Source organism: Equus caballus, chromosome 21, assembly GCF_041296265.1.
Source record: "Equus caballus isolate H_3958 breed thoroughbred chromosome 21, TB-T2T, whole genome shotgun sequence".
Taxonomy (NCBI): domain Eukaryota; kingdom Metazoa; phylum Chordata; class Mammalia; order Perissodactyla; family Equidae; genus Equus; species Equus caballus.
In genome coordinates, this window is record NC_091704.1 from 18,396,229 (window position 1) to 18,421,096 (window position 24,868).

Below are 24,868 nucleotides of genomic sequence, written 5' to 3' on the forward strand. Positions count from 1 at the left end.
ACTGGGTGCCTCGTCACTCTGGGCCTCTGCGGGGGTTCTGTGAACGGCCACCTCCCTGCTTCACTGAAAATGTGTTTGTGTATGCCTTTTTTTGAGGCACCAACTCTCCTTGGATTGTCAGCAGACCAGGACCAGGCCAGCTCTGTGACAAGCACCACGCTGGTCCCAGGGGACAGAAATGGTTGGATAGGATCTGATCACTCAGCTACTTTCTGGGGTACCATATTATGAAAGAATGTGCAGGGGTCGTGGGGAGACTCTTGAGGGGTGTGGGTTGCTAGGGGTGGAAGTCACTGGGTGCCTAAGCAGGCCATCTCTACTTCCTCATTTTACCTGGAGGAAATATGGCCAGGGTGCCCAGGGTTCCATGGGTGGGGCAGGGGTAGACTAGGGGGACCGTTTCTGCTTTTTAACAGCCTTCCACATGGGTCTTGGTGAATGTGGGGCAAGTGTCGTGGTGACTGCCTGTCCCTGACTTCTGTTGGGGTGTGTGGCCTTGAGACAGTTGTGTGTCTCCCTCCTCTCTCCCCTGTCCCCTTTGCATCACACGTCTCATTTGCTGTGAGTTAGGGCTTCACTTGGACCAAGAGCCTGCCCTGTGGTGTGGATAGGAGGGGCTCCTATCTCCACTGAGGGGCCTTTGGCCTACTGGGAATTGGCAGTAGCATCTGAGCTGTTCGAGCCGTTCTTGGCTTCAGTTTTTCTGGCTTTTCACCTCCCTGGTCAAGCATTTGGGAGCTTTAACAGACTGTAAAATTCACTAAAAGTGCCGTCTGTTTATTGGGCCTTCAAAGCAGGGCACCTGTGTTGAAGCTGGTGTCCTTGATGACAGAATCACTGCTTGTCTTTCTTTTGAGACTTTGGCATTCATCAAGGGGGTAGTAGGGGGTGACACATCCATATAGAAACCAGTCCCCTCTTCCTCTCTTAAGGGTCTCACTGGCTGATCATTTGGAATTAAGACAGGTCCTGGTGGCCTACAGTGGTGAGTGTGGCATGTGTGGCACATCACCCACGTGTACATTAATGCCCGAGTCCTCTTCCAAAGCGAAAATGAATCTGAAAGTAATGTGCTAGTGCAGCTGCTTGTTGTCTGTAATGCGGGACTGTGTGGACGGCCTTGTAGTGTGTAGAAATGGGGCCTGCCGGAAAAAAATGTTCATCACTAACTTTTCCAAGACAACTCCACAGGTCTTAGGTAGAGTCTTTGTTGTTTGGGCAGACATTCTTTACAAGTGGCCTCTTGGGAGAGGAAGGATAAAGTAAACACCAGGGTTGCCAACCCGCCCTGCAAGGAGGTAATGCTGGAGCATGCTGTGTGAGTCTCTCCTGGTACGATTTTCACACATGCATCCACCTGTGTACCCCAAAGCCTTATCAGGATGCAGAACCTTATCATCACCTAGAAGGTTCCCTGGAGCCCTCCATACATTTCCTGCTCTCCCTGATTGGGTATATTCTCCTACTCTAGACTAATCTTGCTGCTTCTCAGACTTTCCCAGAAGTGGAATCATGCAATATGTGCTCAGTGGAGTCTGGCTTCCTTTACTCTGCAGGCTTTGGGATTCATTCTTGTTGTGTGTATCAGTGTTCTGCCAAGTGACTCCTGTGTATCCAGTCACCTATCCATGACACTGGGTGGTCTCCAGTTTGGGGCTGGTGTGAACACGGCTGCCATGATTATTCTTACAGCAGTCTTTGAGTGGACGTCATCGGTCTTCATTTCTCTTGCTAAATATGTAGGTATTAACATGTAGGGATTGACTTGCAGGGGTCCCAGGGTAGGTGTGTGTTGAGTTGTTTTAAAGAAACTGCCAGGCTTCTCCTCTAAAATGTCTAGGCCATTTTACTTTCGCAGGTGTGGGGATCTAGCCGCTTCATCCTCACATGATGTTGTCAGTCTTCACAGTTTTAGCCACAGGGTCTCCAGAGAAGTCTAGGTCCAGGTCCTGGCCTGCTTGTGTGACTGTCACCCTTTTCTGTTCCATGACAGAAGGGTGAGGCTAGTGATTCTTGCTGCACTGGCTGCCTGTGGGTGGGGGTTCTGGCTGGCCATGTGTAGACCTGAGCCCCCACCCACCCTCTTCTCAGGACCATGCCCTACCGCAGCTGTGCGTGGCCCACCAGCCAGCTGTCTGCTGGAATCTGCGTCTTTGATTGAGGCAGGCGAATGGGCCACAGCTGTGGGCGTGCTGGCCCTGGAAAGGGCTCAGGTTATCACATGGCCTGGGTGGGTGTGGTTGTGGCCCTTACCCTTACCCTGGCTCTTCTGCAGTCTTCCTAGCGGGGATTGACACCTTTCCCTTCCCCCACAGTCATGGGTGAGAGCTGTGGCAGTCCTGCATCCAGAAGCCAGTTCCATTGCTTCCTTGAGTTGGGGGCTCTGCACTCTGTGGGAGGCTCTCCAGAGGCCCAGCCTCTCCCTAGCACCTGTTGTGGGCTAGCTGCTGCCTTTCACTTGCTAATTATCTATCTGCTGCTGGGCAACGTCCAGGAGAGGCTGGGCAGTTGGCAGTCTCAGGGAGTGTCTCCCTCAGCTCCAACTAGAGAGCTGTAGCCTGCTTGCGTTTCTTAGAGTGTTCAGCACGTGGTAACAGAGAGGTATGTTCCTTCAGAAATTGGTCCCTGGTACCATGCTCCCTTCCCTGCCTCTGCTGCTGCCTCTCCAAACCTCCGTGGTCTCTCGCCGTCTCCTCATTCTTCGCCGTGCCTCTTCCCTGTGGGCTCCTCATTCCAATTCTGTCTTTCTGTCCACTTGCCTTTATTCTGGACCATATCTAATCCCAGATTTGAAATAACTGAAATTTGAGGGCCTCACCTATACTTCTGGAAGTCATTAGATTATTTTGGGATGGCAGGGTGACAGACTCTGGATGTCCTGTTTCTAACTCCCAAAGTGACCCAGCTCACATGGGACATAGCATGGGCCAGCCTGGTGACAGGTAAAGAGCTCCACAGTTTCACCACTTCCCTGTGTCTTCACGGTGCCCTCCTCTGGCCTTGGAGGGGGTGGTTTCTTGGCAGTGCTAGCCTTCTGCGGATGTCGCCATGTGGTGGCCCCTAACAGGAACCAGAAGGCCACTGTGTACCATCATCAAGGTAAGCACCTGTAAGCGCTCATCCTTGAGCAGTCAGTTCTTCTCTTCACACATATGTAAATTAGGCAGATTTGCAGATTAAGCAGATCATTTCCATATTTTGAAATTATTTGGTATAGTTCTGTGGCTGCAGTTTCTGATACCTCTTCACAGCACATATTCCTGCTAGTGCTTTGACTGTCACGTGCTAACAGGCTCCTCATCCTGTAACCAGTACCCTGGCCACTGTAGCAGGTCATTTAAATGTTCTGCCTATGGGAATAGATGAGGGAGAGTCTCCGACCAGTCCTCCACTGTGCCAGTTAAAACTGCTTTTATATGCGTTGCTTTTTTATGTTGCGGCAGGTTTCTCTACCGTTTTGAGAGCACTTGTGCCAGAACCATAAACAACCCAGGGGGCTGGGTGGCAAGTGTGCTGGAGCACTTGGCCCAAGGGATCCCATCCTGTCCTTCATGGCTACCTCACCTGGTGAAGGAGTAGGGTGAAGGGGCCCCTGGGTGTACAACAGGTGGGAACACTGGCGAATACTGAGGACCTTCCAAGGGTATGTGTGACCCTAGATGGGGCATGCAGGAGTCAAACTGGGAGAGGAATATATTCTCAGTGGAAGGTGCCCTGGAGGAACAGGAGAGCTGGCCTAATTGCTAGAGATTTCTGAGGTTTTTTCCTCAAGAGGACAAGCACATGAATTATAATTTGTGAGCCTGAGGGGGGAAGCAAGTAGTGGAAAAAGAGCGTGGGTGTCCAGCAGCCCAATACCACTCACACCCCCACGTGGCTTGGGACAGTTCACCCGACTCTCAGAGCCCACTGTCTCCTCTGAAGTGAGGCTGGTCATTCTTGAGTCTCAGAAACTCCTGGTGCCATCCAGTAAGATTTGTCACAGTGCTGATGGGAAGGAGCCTTGGGATTCATGAGTGTCTGAGAACGAGGAAGAGGAGAGCATGTGGATGGCCACAGACCCCTGTGGGAGGAAGGCGGGTGACACACAGCCAGGTGGGGACAACTGCCTTTGGAGATGCTGAGATCCTTTGGCCAAGGTGGCCTCCATGCTACTGCCATAGAGGGGCCTGCCTGGGGGTGGGGTGAGAAAAGAAGTCAGGAGTGTCTGAGGGGTAGAGTGATGGGAGACATACCAGACGTTGCTACGTGTCCCCTTCCTTGGGTCCCAAGCCAGAAGACTGCCTTTTTTGTGTGTGTGTGAGGGAGATTGTCACTGAGCTAACATCTGTGCCAGTCTTCCTCTATTTTGTATGTGGGATGCTGCCACAGCATAGCTTGATGATTGGTGTGTGTGTCTGTGCCTGGGATCTGAACCCATAAATCCTGGGCCACCAAAGCGGAGCATGCAAACTTAACCAGTGTACCCCCAGGCTGGCCCCAAGACTGCTTATTTTTAGAGCTTAAATCTTAAAAATAGTTGTGATGTAACCACGTTGAAAAACTTTGGGTCTTAATGGGACTGAGAGCTGGTGACATGCAGAGCTCCTCAAGGCAAGTCCTTGACAGTTTTCAGAAGTAGCTTTAACATGGCAGCACACTCTAAGTAGAATGACCAGTCTCAGCACGCAGCGTTTCCTTCTTTCAGGAGGACTTGCAGTGTCTGGACAGTGTGGGAAAGCGCATTTTAGGAAGTACTTTCTAGGGCACTAACAGCCCAGAGATTGTGGTGCTTGGAGGTTCAGGTTCCTTGAGTCATTGGGTTTGGTCAGAGTCAGGGCCTGAGAAGGTCGACCGTGGTGGGAGCAGGGCCAGGTTGTTGGGCTGGGAAGAACGGGCCATGGGGTGCCCTCTGGAGTGGGGAGAGTTGTGTTCTGGGCTTCAGTGGAGCCTGGGGACACCTGGACTTGAGGGTGGAGGTAGACATGCAGAAGGAGGGAAGTGATGCCTTTGCCAGGGAGCAGTGGTCTGGGGGGAGTGGGGCATGAGGTATAGGGTCCTGGCCTTGGGGACCTGGGGCACCCGGTCGGCCACTGGGAAGTCTGTGCTTGGGCTCCCCATCCGCAGATGCTAAGTGTCCAGGTTGCCTAGATGGGGCTGTATAGTTGCTGCTTTAAAGGCCACAAGAGCAGGGTTACCAAATTTTGTTGGGTTATAATTGAATAGATTTTATAGGAAAATTACAATGTATCTGTGGGGTGAGTTCTACTAAATTTTTAGTGTGTCTCGCTTTTCAAAACACAACTTTGGCAGGAAGAGAAAGCCACTGCGCCATGACATATCAGGAGGACTCCATTTTGGGAGCCTTTGCTCAGGCTGGTGTCTGTGAGGGAGATGGGAAACTGTTTGCCACAAGCACTGGTGCCACCCCTTTTCCGTCTCTGGGCCCCAAAGAACATTTGATTTGTGTGTTAAGCTATCTATTGATGTTTACTGTGTTAGAAAATTTGAAAATATTCATTAAAAGATAACTATAGTAAACCCATCACATAGTAGCATAAACATTTTTTATGAAAAATAACTATTTTGCAAATCTCTTTAAAACTTGGCTTAATAAGTACACAGTTGGATTCTCCTATCTCTTCTGCATCCAGTCTCTTGTGATATGTTGTTAGGGTCTAAGCATGTGAAGAAAGTCCAGCCTCACAGAGAGAAGCAATTGGAACATGGAGGAGTGTTTGGTTAGTCTTTTTGGGTAATTGTATTTCTTCCTTTGACGTGATACCAAAACGCAAAATGGCCTTTTCCTAACAGTTAGTTGCATGTGGATTCTGAAACCTCTTCAGTGAACTTTTTGCACTTGGTTACATTAAAATCTATTAGTCTCTCTTGCACTTTGAACAGGACAATCTTTTTTTTTTTTTTTTTTTTTCCTGAGGAAGATTCTCCCTGAGCTAACATCTGTTGCCATTCTTCCTCTATTTTGTATGTGGGTTGCCACCATAGCATGGCCACTGACGAGTGGTGTAGATCCACACCCAGGAACCAAACCTGGGCCCCTGAAGCAGAGCACACTGAACTTCACCGCTAGGCCACAGGGCCAGCCCAGAACAATCTTTTATTTAAAAAGAAAAAAAGTACAACTCTTAATTTTAGGATCATTTTAGATTTACAGAAAAGTTGCAAAGATTGTTCCTGCATACCCTGCCCTCTTCTCCTCCATTAACAGATTACTGTGGAACATTTGTCACAAGTAGTGATCCAAATACCTATATGTCACTATTAACCAAAGTCAGATTTCCTCTTTTTTTGTTTGTTTGTTTTTTTGAGGAAGATTAGCCCTGAGCTAATATCCACTGCCAATCCTCTTTTTGCTGAGGACGATTGGCTCTGAGCTGACATCTGTGCCTGTCTTCCTCTACTTTGTATGCGGGATGCCTGCCACAGCATGGCTTGATAAGTGGTGCGTAGGTCTGCACCCGGGATCTGAACTGGTGAATCCTGGGCAGCCAAAGTGGAGCACACAAACTTAACTGCTATGCCACCGGGCCAGCCCCAAGATTTCCTGTTTTTTACCCTTTGTGTCCCAGGATCCCACATGACATTTAGTGATCACATCTCCTTAGGTTCCTCTGAGCTGAGACAGTTTCTTGAACATTCTTGTTTCTGATGACCTTGACAGTTTTGAGGAGGACTGGGAGGGTATGTTGTAGGATGCCCCCCAGTTGGGATCAGTCTGGTATTTTTCTCGTGGTTAGACTGGGGGACGGGTTTGGGGAGGAGGAGCACAGAGGTGAAGTGCCCCTCTCATCATACCGTGTCCAGGGCACATGCCATCAACACAGCATCACTGTGATGTGACCTTGATCACCTGGCTGAGGTGGCATCTGTCAGGTGTCTCCACTGTAATGTGACTCTTGTGCTCCCTTCCATGCTGTACCCTTTGGAAGGAAGTCACTATGTACAGCCCACAGCTAAGCAGTTGGAGGTCATGATCGCTCTCCTGAAGGGCAGAGCATCTGCACAAATTTTTTGGGATTCTTCTACCTGGGATATTTATCTCTTCTCCTTCTGAATGGTCTTTTCCTCATGTCTGAGTTGGAAATACCATTGAACATTAGAAAATGATAATTTACTGAGTTATAAAGATCTTTCAAATACTGACACATTTCGTTATTCAATATTGCAAAATAGTTAGTATCTGATCTGTTGGGAAGCTTTGGGCTCACATTGTGCAAACAAGTTTTCCAAAATTCTACATTTTGCTTGTCAGAAACTCGGACTTTATCGTTGGCAACAAATACTGTTGTTTTTCCTTGAAGTGACAGGCTTTGCTTTGACCATTTTGGGGAAAATGTCTGCCAAACACCCAAGGTCTGAATAACAGCAGTGTGTCTTTCAGTCCTTCCTTCAAGCATTGTGAGTGTTCACACAAGCGCTTTTCTTCCAGACAGCTGTCTTGCTTCGGGATGCAGTGCTTTACCTTGTCACAGAATATTAAAGCTATGTGTACTCGAGGATTGAGGTGTAATAAAATCAGTAATGGCTGTACTTCTTCATCCAGGGCATTGCCTACAGCGTGATGACACCGTGAGTCCTGGCACGGTTTGGCACTGTTGTCCCAAGTTGGTGAAAAGGGCATATGTCGTCTCAATGTTTTTACCAACCTCACAGAGCTCCGGAAAGGGTCCCAAGGGCCATGCTGGGAGAACTGCTGCTGTAGAGTAGCCTAGCGCAACACTGAGAAGCACAGGCATACAGGAGCGGGCTGTCCAGCGTGGGCAGAGGCAAGGACACCCAGCAGGACTCTGCTCACTTCTCAGGCAGCACAGTGGTTAATGGCCTGCTGCGATGAGACATTGGAAGGAAGAGAAGCCCTCAGCCTGGGCCCTTGTTCCCAAGGACCTCCGATTAAAGAGTAGGTGGCTAGATGAATCAATTCAGAGCAGAAAGGGTAATGGGGGCTGCCCTGAGTGTGCACATTACATTCTGTGAGGATGAGGAAGAGAGGTGAGGCTGTTAGCCACTGACTAGGTGCACTAGAGTCTTTTGCATTTCGTGATGTCCCCTCAAGGTGAGTAGCATCCCATTCTACAGATAAGAAACCAAGACTCGGTGACTGGGCCAGGCCCCTGCAGCCACAGAAGTGCACCCAGCCCTTTCTGGTCCTCACAGCTGACTGGGCAGAGTCCTGTGGCTGCTGAGCTCAGAGCAGCTGGAGAACATGTCTGGTAGAGGGGGACACCTGAGGACACCTCAGGATTTGCCAGGGGAAGGCCGGGGAGAATCCAGCAGTTTGAAACAGAGATATTTAAAAGGGGGCAGGAAACTTCAGGCAAAGCAAGGGCTTTCCATTTATCACCAAAGTTGTAGTTGCAAACTGGAAAGCAGTGTTTCTTGAGTGTGGTTTTCATCTGCACAGAAGTGACTTTTCTCTTGCTATGAGTTGGTGAGGAAGCTTGCAACCCAGGGGCTGTATTTGGGTTCATCTGATTTAGGGAGTTCCTCCACGCTACAGAGTGTTCCTGGGTTCTTGCCGTGTTCCTCCCTGGAGGAAGGTCAGCCTAGCACGTTGGTACTGTGGCCAGCAGTTAGGGTCCCACACTTCTTTTTCCTTCACTCTCCCAGGGCCTGGGCTCTTGGGGAGCCTGAATTCCCAAGTAGCAAAACCCTACCCAGCTTCCTCGGGCAGGAGGCAGTCCATGAGTAGGAGAATTGTTTTCCAGTCAAGTCCAAGGACCACATCCATGTTCTCACACTGTCATCTCTTTATCACCCTGGGGACTTGGCATGTGGATGCTGCTGACTGTCCAGGATCCTTCAAGTATAAATAAAAACATTTCCCCCTTTAACCTAGTCCAAAAATGGTATTGGAAAACCCAAGTTAGAGGCTGTCAGAGTTGACATTCATGTAGGACCCATCCTCTGTCACCCTGTGCCTTGTTTTCTGAGATGCCATCAAACCCTCTGCAGGCCATGGGCACCCAGCTGGTCTGACCAGGAGGGGAGGCCCAAGTGCCAGCACACTGCAGGTTGCACTCAGCGGCCCTTGGTGTCCCAGAGTTGGGCAGGCTTGCCAAGGCTGCACAGAAGCCTGGACCTGGTGTGGGCCCAGATAATCTGCAGGCCACGGGTGTGTGACCTCGGGAAGTTACTACCTTCAGATTGTCTCCGTACCTGTGGACTGTAGAGATGATCAAGCAGCTGAGAGGATTACATGGAAGTGTGTCTCTTGGTGGTTGGCGTGGGGGTGGCAAATGTCCTGGGTGATTTTCTAAACCTGACGTAGGTCAGCCTTTCACTTGTATGATTCTGGTCGTTTCTGACAAGTGCCCCTTCCACATTTGTGAGCAGAGTCTGCTGAGTTGGATTTAGTGTTCCTGGTGCTACTGGGTCCTGGCTAGACATGTCAGCTGCTGTCATGGTTGTGCTGCAGTGACCTCCCTGGGCAGCTACCTGCCCTGCAGGCTGCCCTGTTGCCTTTTGGTACTGGGGTCTTTCCATGGGGCCACTGCCAGCTCCTGCCTGAGGGAGTGCTCTCTCCTGCCCATCCTTGGCTTGTCTCTACAGCCCTTGGAGACTTCATGCCCCTCGTACTGGCCCCTGTCACTGCTTCCAGGCATAGCAAGGTCCTCTGGCCCTCCCTGGCCAAGCCATTTGACTTTCAGGGGCTTCTGTGTTCCTAGAAGGAGCCCCAGCAGGATAGGCTGGGTGCCTCCTAGTCTTGCTTGATGACACAGTGCTGCTCCACTCTGACCCTGCACCCTGAGACTGCCTGCCTCTGCTGGGGGCCCTGAGGGGGATGGGCTCAGAGGGCCCGAGCCTGGCCCCTCATGCTCCCTCCTTTTCTTCTGAAGCAGGGCACACCATAGTGGAGTCTCAGAGTGATAGTTGGACCTGAAGTCTCCAGAAAGAATGATGGCTGGGTTTCAAAAATCCCATCCCAGCTGCTCACCTCCATGGCCTCTGTGGCCAAGAAGCAAAATATGTTCTAACTTCCTGACCCCCACAAAGCAGGCTCTGGGCTTTTCTCTTGCTATCCCAGCCAACAGGGTGTCAAGTTACAGGGCTAGGAGAAGTGGTAAGGGAGTCCAGGGAATTGCAGAAGGGCTGGGACAGGCTGGGAAGCAGGTGGGCTCTGGGAGGTGGGAGTGGGGTCTAAGGAGAAAACCAGCCACCGCTCAGCACCCAACTTCCGCCCAGGGCAGGCAGGTCTTGAGCTTTTGGGTGCAGCCTGTGTTTCTGTGCAGCAGAGCCCCCTCTCTCATCACACCTAGTGTCTCTGAGTGAATGGCTTCCCTTTGGACAAGAGAGTGGGGTGTTGTGAAGTCCCAGTGAACAGCCCCCATGCCCAGGTGACTTTGAAAGACCCAAGAAGAAGCGTGTGTTTGTCAAGATGCCTAACGTGCAGAGGCCTGTGAGCAAGATGTTGCCAGATGGTAGGACTAACCCAGGAACTGGTGGTAACTGTCTTATTTTTCTCTCTTGTGGGACTTTTCTAGAAGTATTTCTGGAATAAGGGGGCTCATTGGCATGTGGAATTGCTTTCCAGCTTTGACTCAGACACCAGGCAGTCTCATCCCAAGTCTGTATCTGCCGCAGGCAGATTTTCTCTCCCCACTTCTCTCTCCCTGCTTTGTCCCAGGTGGTGTCTAGGGTGGGTGGCCTTGTTGGGGACAGTCTGAGGGAGGATATGGATTACAGTGGTATGGGCTATCTCCCTGGGGCCGGAGCTGGGCTGCCGGCCCCATTAGCCTAATGGTTTAAAGTAACGACGGGTTGGTGTAGCCTTGTTTGTCAGGTCTCCTGGTTGGCTGGTCCCAGCTGGGTGCTTGCTTCTCTTATCCTTGCAGTCCTGCATCTGCTGGCCTGGATGCCCCTGGTGGCTTTGTCACTTATGTGGGATCACTGGGCCCATCTCCCTGTCTGTCTCTGATCCTCTTTCCATGCGGCTAGCTTGACATCCTACACCAGGGTGGTCTTAGCACAGTTAGACCCCCAGAGTGTGCTTTCTGAGGGCCCAGGTGGAAGCTGCAAGGCTTCTGTGACCTTGCCGTGGAAGGTTACAGTGTTGCTTTCTCCACGTTGTTGTAGTTCACAGAGTAAGCCACAAAACTAGCCTAGGTTCTCAGGATAGGGCTGAACGGGGGTGTGAGCACTGGGAGGTACAGGTCAGGTGGAATGAGCTGCCTCCACGAGGCTGTCAGGGCTGGGCAGACAGCTTGTCAGGGTGTAGCACCGTGATCCTGTGTACAGGGTTTTTGTCGACCCATGAATTTTAGGGCTCCTTTTTAACATCCACTGAAGTCCTGCACTCATAGGTTAGGGGTTGGATGTCCAGGGCGTATTGCTTGCAAAGACACACAATGACACAGAATTCGGAAGTCCTTTTAAGTTAATTTTCACATGCTTTACCAGCATCTCTCTACATGTGGAAAGAGATGCCTATGTGTGCAAGGTTATCAGTCTGTCTTCAGGCATTACTGGATTCCTTGTGAACTCACAAATCCCTTCCTGGAACCAGGTGCTGGGGAAGAGCAAGTGGTGGGCGCACACCAACTGTGTGGCCTGAGCACCCACCATACCAGGCGTTGCTCCTGCTGCTGGGATGTAGACACAGTGCAGACACAGTCCCTGCCCTTGTTGGTTTGTGAATATTCTAATGTGACCCTTCAGGGCCTATTGTCTGCTCTGTGCAGGCTGGCCTCACAGCGAGCAGCCCATTACTGTTTCAGGAAATGTCGGGCCTGGACCTCCCTGATGGTCTCCTACAGTGTCTGAGCCTCCTTAGCGCTAAGGGGCAGCACGGCAGGGATTTCTGTCCATGTTGTTGTAGGAGGCACAGAGAGGGAAGTGTCCTGCCCTCGGCTCCTTCTCTTGCAAGAGGCACATCCAAGTGAGACCTGGGCGGCTTTATGGGGGAACAACTCCAAGTCTGCAGGCTTGTTGCTTACTTAGTAGGCACAACCACAGGCTCTGGGAGGAAGGAGGTCCTATGACTTCTCTCCCACCTCAGCCAGCATGGCACTAGGAGGAGATTCCTGTACTTCTGGCTCTGGGGAGGTGCAGATCTTACCCCATTTTCTGGGGCTGTGGTGTCAAGTCAGGGCTGGAGCCCTCTCTCTTGTCCTTTTCTTGTTGGGTCACCCTGCGAACATCCTCACCCTCACTGGGAGCCACAATGCCTGGACTTTGTGGAGACAGGCTCCAAGTAGGATGGCAGGTCCCTGGCTGCTATGCCTGTGATGGCCTCCAGCCCCAGCTTGGGGTGCGGGAATCCCTGATGACAGCTGCAGGAGGATGGGAGGCTGCTGGAGGGTGGGCTGACATGGCACAGGGCCACCATGCTGGTGCTGTGCAGGAAGGTGAAGGCACTTCATTGCATGAGTTTGCTGGAGTGATAGCGAACTGGTCACTGGCAAGGGGGTATCTGCTCAGGCCTGTGCTGCCTGTAAGTAGAACCCACAGAATTCTGCTCTGATCTCCCCATTCCCAGGATGGACAGCAGGGGACAGGGCTAAGAAGGCTTTCCCAGGCATGTAGGCTGTGGGGCATTCGCTGTTGGGGGCTCCCCATGAGCACACTGAGGGAGCTCTGACCATCTCTCAGGGCCAGGGTATAGAGGCGCTGGGCCAGCCATGGACCTTTCTGAGGGCACAGATGGTTTGAAGGGTGAGTTGGGGCTCACGAGGGGAACCTGGGGATGTGGAGGAACATGGAGATGGGAGGAGCCCACGGCAGGATGTGTCTGTGGGCAGGAGCCTGGGGTACGGGCGCTGGGGGCCAGAGAGGCCTCAGAGGTGTGAGGGCTTGAATTGAAGGAACACCCTTGGGGGAGGGTCTGGTGGGGTCAAGGTGAGTGTTTGCAGAAGGTGCAGGTGAGGCTGGAGCTGGGTCTAGTGAAGCCCCCCACCCCACCTTTAAACCTGGCTAGCAGCCACCTGCCTCTTGCCACCCAGCCAGGCCCAAGAAATGAGGGGCAGAGGGAGGGAATGGTTGAGGCTGGCTCTGCCTGTCTCCCCGGGCCAGCCCTGAGGAGGAATTTGTTGTCCCGAGGCCTCATTAGGCCATAGTTCACAACCATCGCTGACTTCCTTAGTATGTGTAGGAATCTCAGGGATCTTGTTAAAATGCAGACTGTGAGCAGGTCTGGGGCCGCAAGATGCTGTTTTTCTTTGAGCTCCAGGGAAGCTGCTCCTGGGCCAAGGTGCATAGTAGTCCATCCCTACCTGTGGGCGCACCCCCACCTGCCCCTCCCCATCCTGGTTTTGGGTCTATCCCTTCTGGTGGACGCTAAGGACAGAACTGCCTTTTATCCAGGGGTTTATTCCCACTGCCTGGTACAGCACCTGCTTCTTAGGTAGGTCTTCAGCAAATGTGAGTGAGTGAGTGAGTGAATGAATGAATGAATGTGGATGAAGTTTACCTTCCTCAGGCAGAGAACAACAGAGGTCAGAGCCCCCGAGCACAGTTGCTGCATTCCGTCGATGAGACTGCTTCCTCTGGCACAGGCTAGGAGGACACTAAATATTAACCTTGCGCTGACCACTGGTTGATGAGCAGCTGGGATGGTTGCCTGGTGCTGTGGACGCGAAGTCCTGTCTTGAGTTAAGTTTATAATCCTGGCCTTCCCTCCAGGAAACTTGACGGAAGTTCCTGGCAGGTAACAGAACTTGGGTGTTTGCTTAGCCAGGGCCAGCATATGGGGAGGAGGAGGCGGTGGGACTGTTTTCACTAACAGCCTGGTTTACTTCCAGGGATTTTCGTAGGTCATGTAAAATCTCTTTTAATCATAGTATTTTATATAAAGGTTCCTAAGATGGGCAGGATGGTCTTAGTGGATTTGCCCTGAAATCATGTGGCTTCCAAATAAACTTTGTGCCCAGGTGGCTGCCGTGGGCTGAAGCCGTGCATCTGGCCACAACACTGCCCCCCTGGCACGTTGGGCTATATTTCTTTTGCTTTTGTTCTCCTGGCCTATAAATGGTTTTATAATTTAAAACAATATTTTAAAAAAGAATGCCCATGATAATTTTGAGCCTGTGTTAAAGAGGTGTTCTTTTTGCTGAATTAAAAGAACTCTCTGGGAAAGTACTGAGCAACTTGAAGCACCTTTGCTTTAAAAATTTAGCTTAGGAAAGTTTTTCATGTTGGAAAGTAGAGGGGCTGGTGTGGCCTCTCTGTGTTTGGAAGAAGTGATCTGGGTCCCTGTAACAAGCCAACAGTCCCCTATGGGCCTGCGCCACACAGGAAATGCCTGCAGCCCGGCAGCCCCAGGGTGAGCTGGGCGCCTCCATTTTCTGACAGCACCTGAACTCTACCTCACTTCTCAAAATGAAGGCTGCGTGTCACAAACCGGTTAGAACTGGCTGTTGCCATGGTTTTCACATTGGAAGGCACAGTTAAAGGGTCACATGACCGAGGAGGGAAATGCCTTTGTCACATGACTTTTTGGTGGCCTGATTAGCATACAGGAAGTTCACTCCCTGCTGGCTGCTGGGATGCTGAGTGATCATTGATAGGAGGTGACGTCATCTCTTGGACGAGTTATTGATTAGTCTCAGGCCAAGATGGGACCTGGGAGTGCTGTGGTCAGAGTGGCCATCTCAGGCAGCTTCAGCCTCCAGATGGTCTCGATCCCTAACCTCCTCTTCCCTCAGGCAAATTTGAGTTTTATTAAACATCTCACCTTTAGAAGAAGTACATGCCCTCAGTGAGCTGATAAAAAGTGATAAATCCCTCAGCCACATTTTCTCAGAAAGCGCCTGCAGTCTGTAACTGTAGATGTGGTTCTGCCTGGGTGACTGCTCTGCCTGTGTGCAGCCACCTGGGAGCCCACCTAGCTTGGGACCAGTGGCTGTAGCTCCCGTGCTGGGGCCTTGCGTCTGCTTGGTGTCTGTGCGCGAGTCCAGAGAACCTGGAATTGGAGTCCCAAGATCACCTTGAAAGTCAATCTTCGGTGGAGTGGGCAGTCAGCAGGGAGACACACAGACTTGAAAGAGTGGTAGTTTACGAATTGTATTGGTCTTTGGTGAGGCCAAGTGAGACGTCCTAGGTTACTTCACTTTATAAACAGCCAGTTTCTGGACCTGAGAATGCAGGCTGATACCCCAGTGAATGGATTATATACCTTGAAATGGCACCTTATTTCCCATTCCCCTGGTCTCTTGTGAGAAGCCGGCTGGCAGCTGTGCTGGTTAAATCAGGTCAGGGCTAGGAGTGTTGCAGTGCAGCTGCCGTGCAGCTCTGGGAGACAGGATTAGGAGAGGCGGGGAAGGGGTGTGTGTCAGCAATGAGGGGGGTGTCCTGGGTCCAAGAGGAGTCAGCAAATGTCCTTCCTTAAAGACACAGCTCACTCCAAGAGTGGAAAAGGCAGTTCTGTGGGCTATTAAAGCACCAGTTCTCCTTTTATAACTGTGTCTGCTTGACTGGGGTCTAGTGGAAGTAGTGTGACAACTTTGAGCTGATACTCTCAGTTAACTTAGTTGAGTTTGTTCTCTGGGTCACAGTGCCACCTAGCGGATACGTTTAATCCTCAGCTGGAATTCCTGCTGACAGAAGGATCTGATTCCTTCAACTCAAGTGCTAAGGCCAGATCTTAAGGGAAAGTTTACATTATGTCCTTAGCAAACGGACCTACTTGGTCAGGGTCAAAGCACCCTCTCTGGGATCCATTGGTCCTTGTGTGTGGAGTCAGTGCCACCCATAGCAGAACGTCAGCAGCACTAGATGTGCATCTCCAGCCTAGGGGACTTGTGGGTGGGCAGGATTGGGGTAAGAGGGCGAGAAGGTAACGGGCAGGTGTGGCCTTGGCACCTGACCAGTCCACCTACTATAGATCATGGGAGGTGGGGGTGGCTGGAAACCAGTTTGTGAGCAGATCAGGCAGGTGGAGAGTACCCAGATTTGCAAGAGAAAATGTGTTCTTTGTTCTAGTCAGTTTCAAAACTTGTGGCCACTGCTGCCACATTGCCACTGGCAAGACAAAGAGGCCACGTGTGGCCCAGGAAGGACTATCCAGCAGGCAGTCTTGGCCACCTCATGAGGTGGTAACACCCCATGTCTGGGTGCCAACAGAGGCTGACAACATGTGGATTAGCCCCTCCATCTTCTGGGGGCAGGTGGGCTTACCAGGTGTGAGGGCTGTCAGTTTGGGTCGAGCAAAGATGGTGATTTGTGTGGGGCCAGGCTCTCCGTTAGGTGGCTTTCAGCATGGGCAGGTGGCACCTTCTGGTTTGTGAGGCACACACATTCTATTACACCAGCATGCAGGAGCCCCAACCTAGCCTTGGCCCCAGGATCCCAGGCCAAGCGTTTTTATCCAACATACAGCCACATGGTAGAGAAAGCTGTGGTGTTTTCCAAAATGGGTGTGTCAGACACACAGTTGTCCTCAGCCCTGGGGACATGAAGGTAGGGAACATGAACAGTCCTGGCTGTTGTGGGGCCCACCCATAAACTGGTGGGTTTGATTTCTGTATGGTGAGTACAATGAGAGAAGGCAGCCTGGGTGGGTTGTGGGGAGGCCCAAGAAGAGAGGCTGTGGAGGCCTGGCAGGGCAGTTGTACTCCCACCTTCTTGCTGTGTCTGTGGCTGAATCCATGCATCCGTGGGGTGTGGGCACAGGGCCCTGGGGAAGAGTGTCTGGCAAAGTCAGGGCACCCTGGTAACAAGCTGCTGTCCCTGCTCCACAGTGACATGAAGTCCGAGAGGAGAACCCCCTCACCTGATGTGATCGTGCTGTCTGACAGTGAGCAGCCTGCGAGTCCACGAGTGAATGGGCTGATGAAGGAGACCTTGAAGGAGACCAGCACCGAGGCCCTCATGGTGAGCCTTGTCCCCATGCTGGGTGAGAACCTGCCCAGTGGCACCCCCAAATAGAGCTGGTGCCAGTGGGGCCTGTGCTCCCCAGCTGCCATCCATCCCTCTCAATCCTCGTCCTCTTGCCCTTGCAGAAAAGCAGTCCTGAAGAACGAGAAAGAATGATTAAGCAACTGAAAGAAGAGTTAAGATTGGAAGAAGCAAAACTCGTTTTATTGAAAAAGTTGCGGCAGAGTCAAATACAAAAGGAAACCACGGCCCAGAAGGTGTGTGCGAATCTGCTCCCTCCTCAAGGGTCAGAAGCACAGTCATTACTTGGCCCACCTCAGCGCCAGGAGCCAGAAAGGCTGGTTGTGAGGGGACAGATTTCCTTAAGAGCATGAGAGCCAACGTCTGAAATGGAAATTTTCAGACTCAAGTTTGCATTTTGGATTTATCTGAAAGCATGTCAAAGTAAGGGTATATCAGAATACATTTGAGTCTAGAATGTTCCAGATCTACGTATGTAAAACTCACTCCCTGTAGACTAAAAGCATCAGGGAAATGGAGAGCAGATATCTCTGAAGCTGCTGGAATCACTTTTCTGGGTTAAGAGCTCTGTCCTGAGCCTGTTTCCAGAAAGGCCTCCTGCCTTGTGGATGGCTGTGCTGGCCGGCAGGGGCTGCCATGGTTTAGTGGACAGATTTCTGAATGCCTCAGGGGTGTGCCACAAAGCTGCCTAGGACCCAGAGGCCCAGTCTTGGGGCTCCTGCTATCTCCCCTCGTGCCCCAGGCTCCTTGTGCTGTTTCTAAACACAACTTACCATGGAAAGCAAGGTCAGGTTTCTTTTGTTGGGCTTTTTTGGTGCCCCATTCTGGGAAGGTTTCTGGTTGGTGATGAACCACCCTTCCTTTTACTCTAACCACTGTCTCAGTAAACCAGAAAGTAAGTGCATCTCGGGCAGTACGAGCCCTGACAGAGTGTGTGAAACATGTGTCACCTTAAGGAAGCAGGACAGGAGGACACTCACTGGTTCAGCTTGGGGGTTTGCTTGAGCTCCCACTTTTAATCACCAAGTAGACACAGTCTGACGTCTGTTAATCTCCTGATGAACAGGGCCTGCCTGTTACTCATTTCCTTGTTAGCTGTTTAAGACTTGGTGAAGTGAACCAGGTCTGTCACTGTCTCTTCTCTAGTGAAATATGTGACTTTACGAAGTGCCTGGACCCAGCATTTTCTCACCAAGTTTGGGATTATTTTGTCCAGCCCGAGGTCCTTTGCCTTAGCCACTGCCGCCAGCCTTCCTGTTCCTTGGAGAGCAGAGCCGGCACCTGAACCAAGAGTGATGCTAATAGTCCCCGGAGGGTGAGGGCTGCTAGAAAATCTCTCTGCCCATTGCGAATATGTCATTTCCTGCCACAGATGGACTTAGCAGGCTTGAAAGCAGAATCTTTGAGAGCCTAATGCCTTTGGAAGAGAAGGAAAACCAATCCTCTACCATCAGCATTTTGTGTAGGGGGACTGGGGCTGGCAGCCCTCTCATCTCCCATGTGTCCTGCTCTCTTGCAGCCTGCAGGCTCTGCTGGGAGTGTTGTGACCACCCCTCCCCCGCTAGTTCGGGGCACCCAGAACATTCCTTCTGGCAAGCCATCGCTTCAGGTCAGTGTTCCCTCTGCATCAGGGTCCTGAGCAACCCCAATCCAGTTCTTGCAAAAGGCTGCTCATTCCTTCTAACTAGACTGGAGTGAGGCTTTCTGGCCACAGCTCACAAAATAAAGCATGTTCACATTTCTGAACCTCTAGGCCCAAATTAGGCTACCGTTGACATCATAAACAAATCATGCTGATGCTGGGAGGGCCCCTAATGAGACTGGAGAGAGGACTTAAGATGCTAGGCAGACCAGGGTCTCTTCGTCCTGACTTTCCCCAGGGCAGTTGTGGTGCCTGCAAGGGCCTTGTCCCAGCATGACTCACAACCTCCTCTGCCCATGGGGTAAGACTGGCAGAGCTCTTGCTCTTTGGCACAGGACTGAGATCTGGACAAGGGCCCACCTCCTCTCAAACAGGCCTGAGCCGCCTGCTCAGACCAACAGGCAGGCAGCACTAGTCCTGGTTAGTGGAACTCTTGCTGTCGTGGCCTCTGAGTCCTGAGTGAGCCCGGGTTTGCATGGCTCTTGTCAGAGTCCATGTTCCTTGTTCTTTCGTGTTTAGAATAAATATGCATTTTACCTTTTTATCTCTATCCCTGTGTTTTTAAAACAAGTATATGCTTTTACAAAAATAGTGAACTCATTTGTTAAAGCCATGAAAGATCTGGGGGTTGGTGTCGTTGACAGACCACTTCGACTCGAATGCCTGGCAGTGTCATCCCGCCGCCCCTGGTCCGTGGTGGACAGCAGGCATCCTCGAAGCTGGGGCCACAGGCGAGCTCACAGGTTGTCATGCCCCCGCTCGTCAGGGGGGCCCAGGTGAGCAGAGTGTGCACTTATGGGACAGGAGCGCATCCAGCAGCCCCAAGCAGCCATCACCTCACAAGAACGACCCTTCCTGGTCCTCCCAACCCCCTGGTGTTGGGGGTCTGTGGGGCCCATCCCTTCCCTGTGCCTCTCTCCATCATCCCTCTCATCGTCTTGTCCCCTACCCTACCCTACCCTGACAGCAAATCCACAACATCAGACAACATTCCAGCACGGGGCCACCCCCGCTCCTCCTGGCCCCCAGGGCATCCGTGCCTAGTGTGCAAATTCAGGGACAGAGGATCATCCAGCAGGGCCTCATCCGCGTCGCCAACGTCCCCAACACCAGTCTGCTCGTCAACATCCCACAGGTGAGGGCCTGGCATGGGGCATGTGCCCTGTGACTGGCCCCTTAAGGGTTCCTGGTCCTGGGGCAAAGTCAGATTTCCAGGTGCAGCATGACCTGCCTGCTCCCTCAGAGCTGAGTGATGCCTTGGATATTCCTTGGGGTTTGGACTTGAGCTCCTCTGGGCCTGTTGGGGTGTGAAAGTCACGGGCAGGAGTCCTGTGTTCATAACTGCTGTCTAGCAGAGGTGGATGGCTGCTGAGAGGGTGAGGGGTGCAGTCCTGAGCTGAGCTGTGAGGAGGATGAGGGGTAGGGAGAGGCAGTATGTGGGACACAGCAGGTTTGTGAGTAGAGATGAGGCCAGGTGAGGTGTCTAGAGCCCCTTTACTCCCCTCAGCAAGAGCACGTATGGAGAACACGTCTGCAAATGTCTTTGCAACACTGTGCTTCTATTCTTAACCATGTGTCCCCTTCACCTCTGTACAGAATCTTTGAGATGGGGAGGGTCTGTCCCCGCCCAGCAGAGCTGGGAAGATGGGTACCAGAGCTGGAAGCAAGAGCCTCATTGACAGATAAAATTACTGGGTCTGCAGGGGTTTTTGCTGACTGCGAGTTATCCTTCCTTGCTCTTTTGGCATGGTGCGTTCTTGCCTGCCTTCCTCAGATAACAGCCTGGCCAGCAGGGCTCTGGGCAGTGTCCCTGCCTCCTCTAAAGTTGAGTTAAAGTCTGCCACCCACATGAGGATGTCCTAGGCAGAGCAAAAGACTGACCTGTGCAGGCAGTTTCATCTACTCTGTAAATGTTGATCAAATTTCTACTGTGTGCCAGACCCTGTTCTTGGCTCGGCATGCTATAAGGATAGGAAAAGGGAAGGCAGTGGTGGAGTGTGTGGCTCTGTTCCCAGCGGGGCTGAGGATGCTCTTCAGGGGAACAGGAAAGAACTGGCTAGTCAGAGGGGGGTGGCCAGGCCAGGGTGTTGAGATGGCATCCTCTGCATTGAGGAGTCTTGCTTGGCTCTGGAGATCCTTTGTGGGGGGTGGGGGTCCTGTGAAAGTGACCTGGGCTCCCTGAGCCCTGTGATGTGTTACATGCAAGTTATCAGGTGTGTGCATTTTCCTGGGGATGGTGTATGCTACTTTCCTCCAATTTCCAGAAGGGTCCTCAATCCCACAAAGCTAAGGGCACTGGCATGGTCAGCTCTGAAGTTTGGGGAGAGCACTTCACAGGGTGAGGGAATGGGTAGACTGGAGCAAGGAGACAATGGAGAGTCAGCCACTAGGGTCCAGACAAAGATGATAAAGTAGGCCAGGAGCAGTAAAGATCGAGAGGAGTGAAGGGACGGGGGTTGGTCCAGGAGCCGCTCTCCCCCTAGCTCTGATGACGACATGTGAACTGACTTAAGACATTAGCATCTCCAGACAAGCACACGCAAAGATGCTCATGAGAGAAATGTCATCGATGCCACAGTGAGCCACCATTTGCACCCTGTGAGGAAAGAGGGTGCCCAGATGTGTGTTGGGAGGAGGGTGAGGCCATAGTGATAGGACAGTGGCCATGCTGCCTGGGTGCGGGGCCCACTGTCTTGGTCATGGTGATGACTTCATGAGTGTCCTCAGGTGGCAAGAGATAGCAAATTGCAGATTTTAAATGTGTGAAGTTTATTGAATATCAGCTAAACCTCAACGAGCATGTTTACAGGATTGGTTATCTCATAGGGCAATGAGTTTAATGCAGCTCTGCCTGCTGCTCACTGATGTCAAGCAGCTTGGAGCTGCTCTCTTAAGGACTCGTTAGTCAGTGCAGCTAATGGTGCCATCCTGGGCTATAGGTGTAGCAGTGGAGCCTGCCTCAGGGCATGCACCCTAGCATACTGACCAGATTGTTGTCTCCTGAAAGCCCTCCCCAGCATCACTGAAAGGGACGACGGCCACCTCTGCTCAGGCCAACTCCACCCCGACTAGCGTGGCTTCTGTAGTCACCTCTGCTGATTCTCCAGCCAGTCGGCAGGCAGCCGCCAAGCTTGCGCTGCGCAAACAGCTGGAGAAGACGCTGCTCGAAATCCCCCCTCCCAAGCCACCTGCCCCAGAGATGAACTTCCTGCCCAGCGCTGCCAACAACGAATTCATCTATCTGGTTGGCCTGGAGGAGGTGGTGCAGAACCTGCTGGAAACACAAGGTGAGCAGGCCCTGGGCCTATTTTCCTCTCTTACACTTAAGTTTCTGTTACCTAAGTTTTTTTCAATGCACAGCACATGTTGGTGCACCAGTGGTGTACCCAGAGTTGTCTTGGGGAGAGCATCTTATGGGCAACATTACATTATCAGTACTTATTTGCTGTGAGGTTTGGATAACTCCTTAAACACATCACAGGTACCTTCCTTCTCCTGTTGGGGACTCCTCTGAGAGCTGGGCCCCACTGACATTCAAGGCTCCACATGTGTGGTCCAAGGTCACAAGCAGCAGTAGCCTTGTGACATTACTGTGCCATGGGGGTGAGCAGGGGAGGGTGAGGAAGAAAGTGTGCGGGAGGCTGACAGGCTTTGCTTCTAGATAGGGCTCTTGGGTGAGAACTTTCCAGAGCATTGAGTGCCCTGAGCCCCCATGGTGGAAGAAGGACATCCATGCCTGGGCTAGACTCGTTTTATCACCCTCCTTAGGAACAGTTTGGAAAGTGTACCAGTGTGTTAGGAGATTTTAGGAATAAAAGGGCATATACAGGGTAGTGATTAAAAACAATATTGGAAACAGAGGTGAGAGGCTGAGTTGGCCCTTAGGGGGTTTCTGCCCTGAGATTGAGCTGGTGGTAACATTAATTGGGCAGTCAGCCTGAATCCTCCCCCCACGTCACCTCATCAGATGCTCAAAGTTGGAGGAGGCCAAGCCATAACCACTCCGGTGCAGGGGAGGGCCCGGTGGGCTCCACCTGTTAGGCTGCCTCAAGGGACCACTGGGCGCCAGAGCCAGGCCCAGGTGGGAGTGGTGCAATCTCTGACACAGCCTGGATGTACCTGGATCCCTTTGGTGTCTCCTTGATGGTGAAGTGAAGTTGGCACAAGAGCTGCTGCAAGGCGGGCAGTATAGGAAGAAGGGTTGGGGAGGCCTGAGACAGGACGAAATGCTCACCTGTCATGCACCTGCCTGCACGGGGCGTTCTGCTCTCTAAGACTAGCCTGTTTCTGCTGTTTCTCTTACCAGCAGAGACGGGCTGGGGTTAGTCACCCTCTCCTGTTGCCAAAAACAGGACCTAATTGTGGGAGGAGTCTCTGAGCCCTGCTTCAGGCATCTTCTGACACCTCCCAGAGCCCCAGGCTGGGTGCCAAGTGTAGCCTCACACCTATGTCTTGGCTCTGACACTGGTCACACAGGCCACAGCTGCCTAGGAAGCAGGTACTACTTCCTCCAGGGTTGGATGTGTGGAAGGAGGTGTGCTCTTGTTACCAGAGCATGTTAGCTACCGGTGGGGACCCAGAGCTGGGGGCCTGAGGTAGACCCTGGGCAGCAGGCGGCTTGGAAAAGTGACATCCCATCTGCTCTGGGGGGTGACAGGTCCACCCAGAGTTGGATCCTGCACAGCCCTTCACTGTTCAAGGGCAGCTCAGGTAGGCCCAGGGCTGGTGGGGAGGGGGTAAAGGCCAGGGTCTCTTAGCACCATGGTCTGTAATGCTGAAGAGGCAGTTAAGTCCCTGAGTGCTGGACACAGAAAAGATAAGAACAAAATGTGAAAAACACCTCTTACTGAAGATTGAATGGCAAAAATATGTAAGCTGAAGAATAAAGACAAATATTGACCCCATGCCTGAGTAGGCACTTTCTATGGTTTCCTCAGTCACCCCTCCTCTGGCTGACTGAGGAGACACCGTGTTCTCATCTCCCAGACAAGGGCACCGAGGCCCCAGAGCAGCCATGTCCCCTCAGCCAGGCAGCAGCTGTGAGTCCTGACCCTCCCTGCCACTGACTGGCCATGTGACTCCACAAATCATTTCATCTCCCTGGCCTCAGTTTCCTCCTCAGGACAATGGGGTTGGGGATACCCCCTCAGGAGGTTGTTGTAAGATTCAGATACCTCGATACCTAGAAGGCATTGGGCACGGTGCTTGTCGATATGAACACTCACTGGATGATCAGTCCTTAATTAAATCGCCCACTAGCCAGGGTGCCCATCCCAGCGAGGTGGGGGCCTGGAGTGGTCACTGACTCCTCTCCACTGGTGACGAGGTGTGGGAGGGTTAGAAACGTTTGCCTGTGAGATCTAATACTGTGCTGCAGGTGGGAAAGGTGATCAGGAGAAGCCAGTCTGCACTAATGTCTTTGAGAGTTAGTACCCAGGACCCTAACCCATTGGCGTTTTCCAAAGCCCTTCAGCTTTGCTTCTACCTGCAAACTTTCCCTGAGGCTGGCCTAGTGTCCGCACACAGTCGGCGCCCAATATATGTTTGCTGAACAAACAGCCAACATCGACTGGGGCTTTGGTTTCTTGATGCTGGCTGAGCCACGCTCCTGCTGTGTCTCGAATCCCTGTCCTGCCCAGAGGTGATAGAGGCTCTGGCTCGGGCATCCTGTTCCTCTGACATGAGCTCACCCATCTCTCCCTGCAGCGGGCAGGATGTCGGCTGCTGTTGTGCTGTCCCGAGAGCCCTACATGTGTGCGCAGTGCAAGACAGACTTCACGTGCCGCTGGCGGGAGGAGAAGAGCGGTGCCATAATGTGTGAGAACTGCATGGCGTCCAACCAGAAGAAGGCTCTTAAAGTGGAGCATACGAGCCGGCTGAAGGCCGCCTTTGTGAAGGCACTGCAGCAGGAGCAGGAGATCGAGCAGCGCCTCCTGCAGCAGGGCACTGCCCCGACACAGGCCAAGGCTGAACCTGCCGCCGCCCCGCACCCTACGCTGAAGCAGGTGATAGTCCTTGTCCAAGGGCCAGAGCTGTGGCCCTGCAGCCTGGGAACGTGGGCTGGGTGGCCTCACCTTCTGGGAGAGGGGCCTCGTTCCCTTGGCAGGGAGTTGTCACTAGCAGTCAAGATGTTCTGACCTTCTGTCCCACACTCGTTGATCATCTGCCTGGTGGTTAACTGTGCGTCTAAATTACATTTAATGGTGGCATTTGGCGGTGAAAATACTAATTTGCAGTTTGTTTAGATTTTGTAGCTTTCACTCACAGTGTGCCGACTGGCAAGTACTTCTTGTCTTAAAGGACTTTTCTGAAAGCCACAGTGAGATACAAAAGGGGCGTTTAGAAGAACTGTTCTAGCTAAATTAAGGAGAGAAGCAAGTTTGAAATCAAGTTGTT

The 24,868-nt window shown here is 52.1% G+C and overlaps 1 protein-coding gene across 15 annotated transcripts in view; it reads left to right on the top strand.

Moving 5' to 3' along the window:
- The window catches only part of GATAD2A (GATA zinc finger domain containing 2A), a 97,858-nt gene that overhangs the window by 68,223 nt on the left and 4,767 nt on the right, over positions 1–24,868 (top strand). For all 15 annotated transcript variants that reach the window (XM_070246723.1, XM_023625546.2, XM_023625543.2 and 12 more), the window contains 7 exons: positions 16,674–16,806; positions 16,935–17,066; positions 18,350–18,439; positions 19,117–19,248; positions 19,440–19,607; positions 21,480–21,759; positions 24,179–24,477. In XM_070246723.1, the coding sequence (XP_070102824.1) occupies positions 16,678–16,806; positions 16,935–17,066; positions 18,350–18,439; positions 19,117–19,248; positions 19,440–19,607; positions 21,480–21,759; positions 24,179–24,477 (1,230 nt within the window). In that variant the 5' untranslated portion in view covers positions 16,674–16,677. The remainder of the gene's footprint in view (positions 1–16,673; positions 16,807–16,934; positions 17,067–18,349; positions 18,440–19,116; positions 19,249–19,439; positions 19,608–21,479; positions 21,760–24,178; positions 24,478–24,868) is intronic.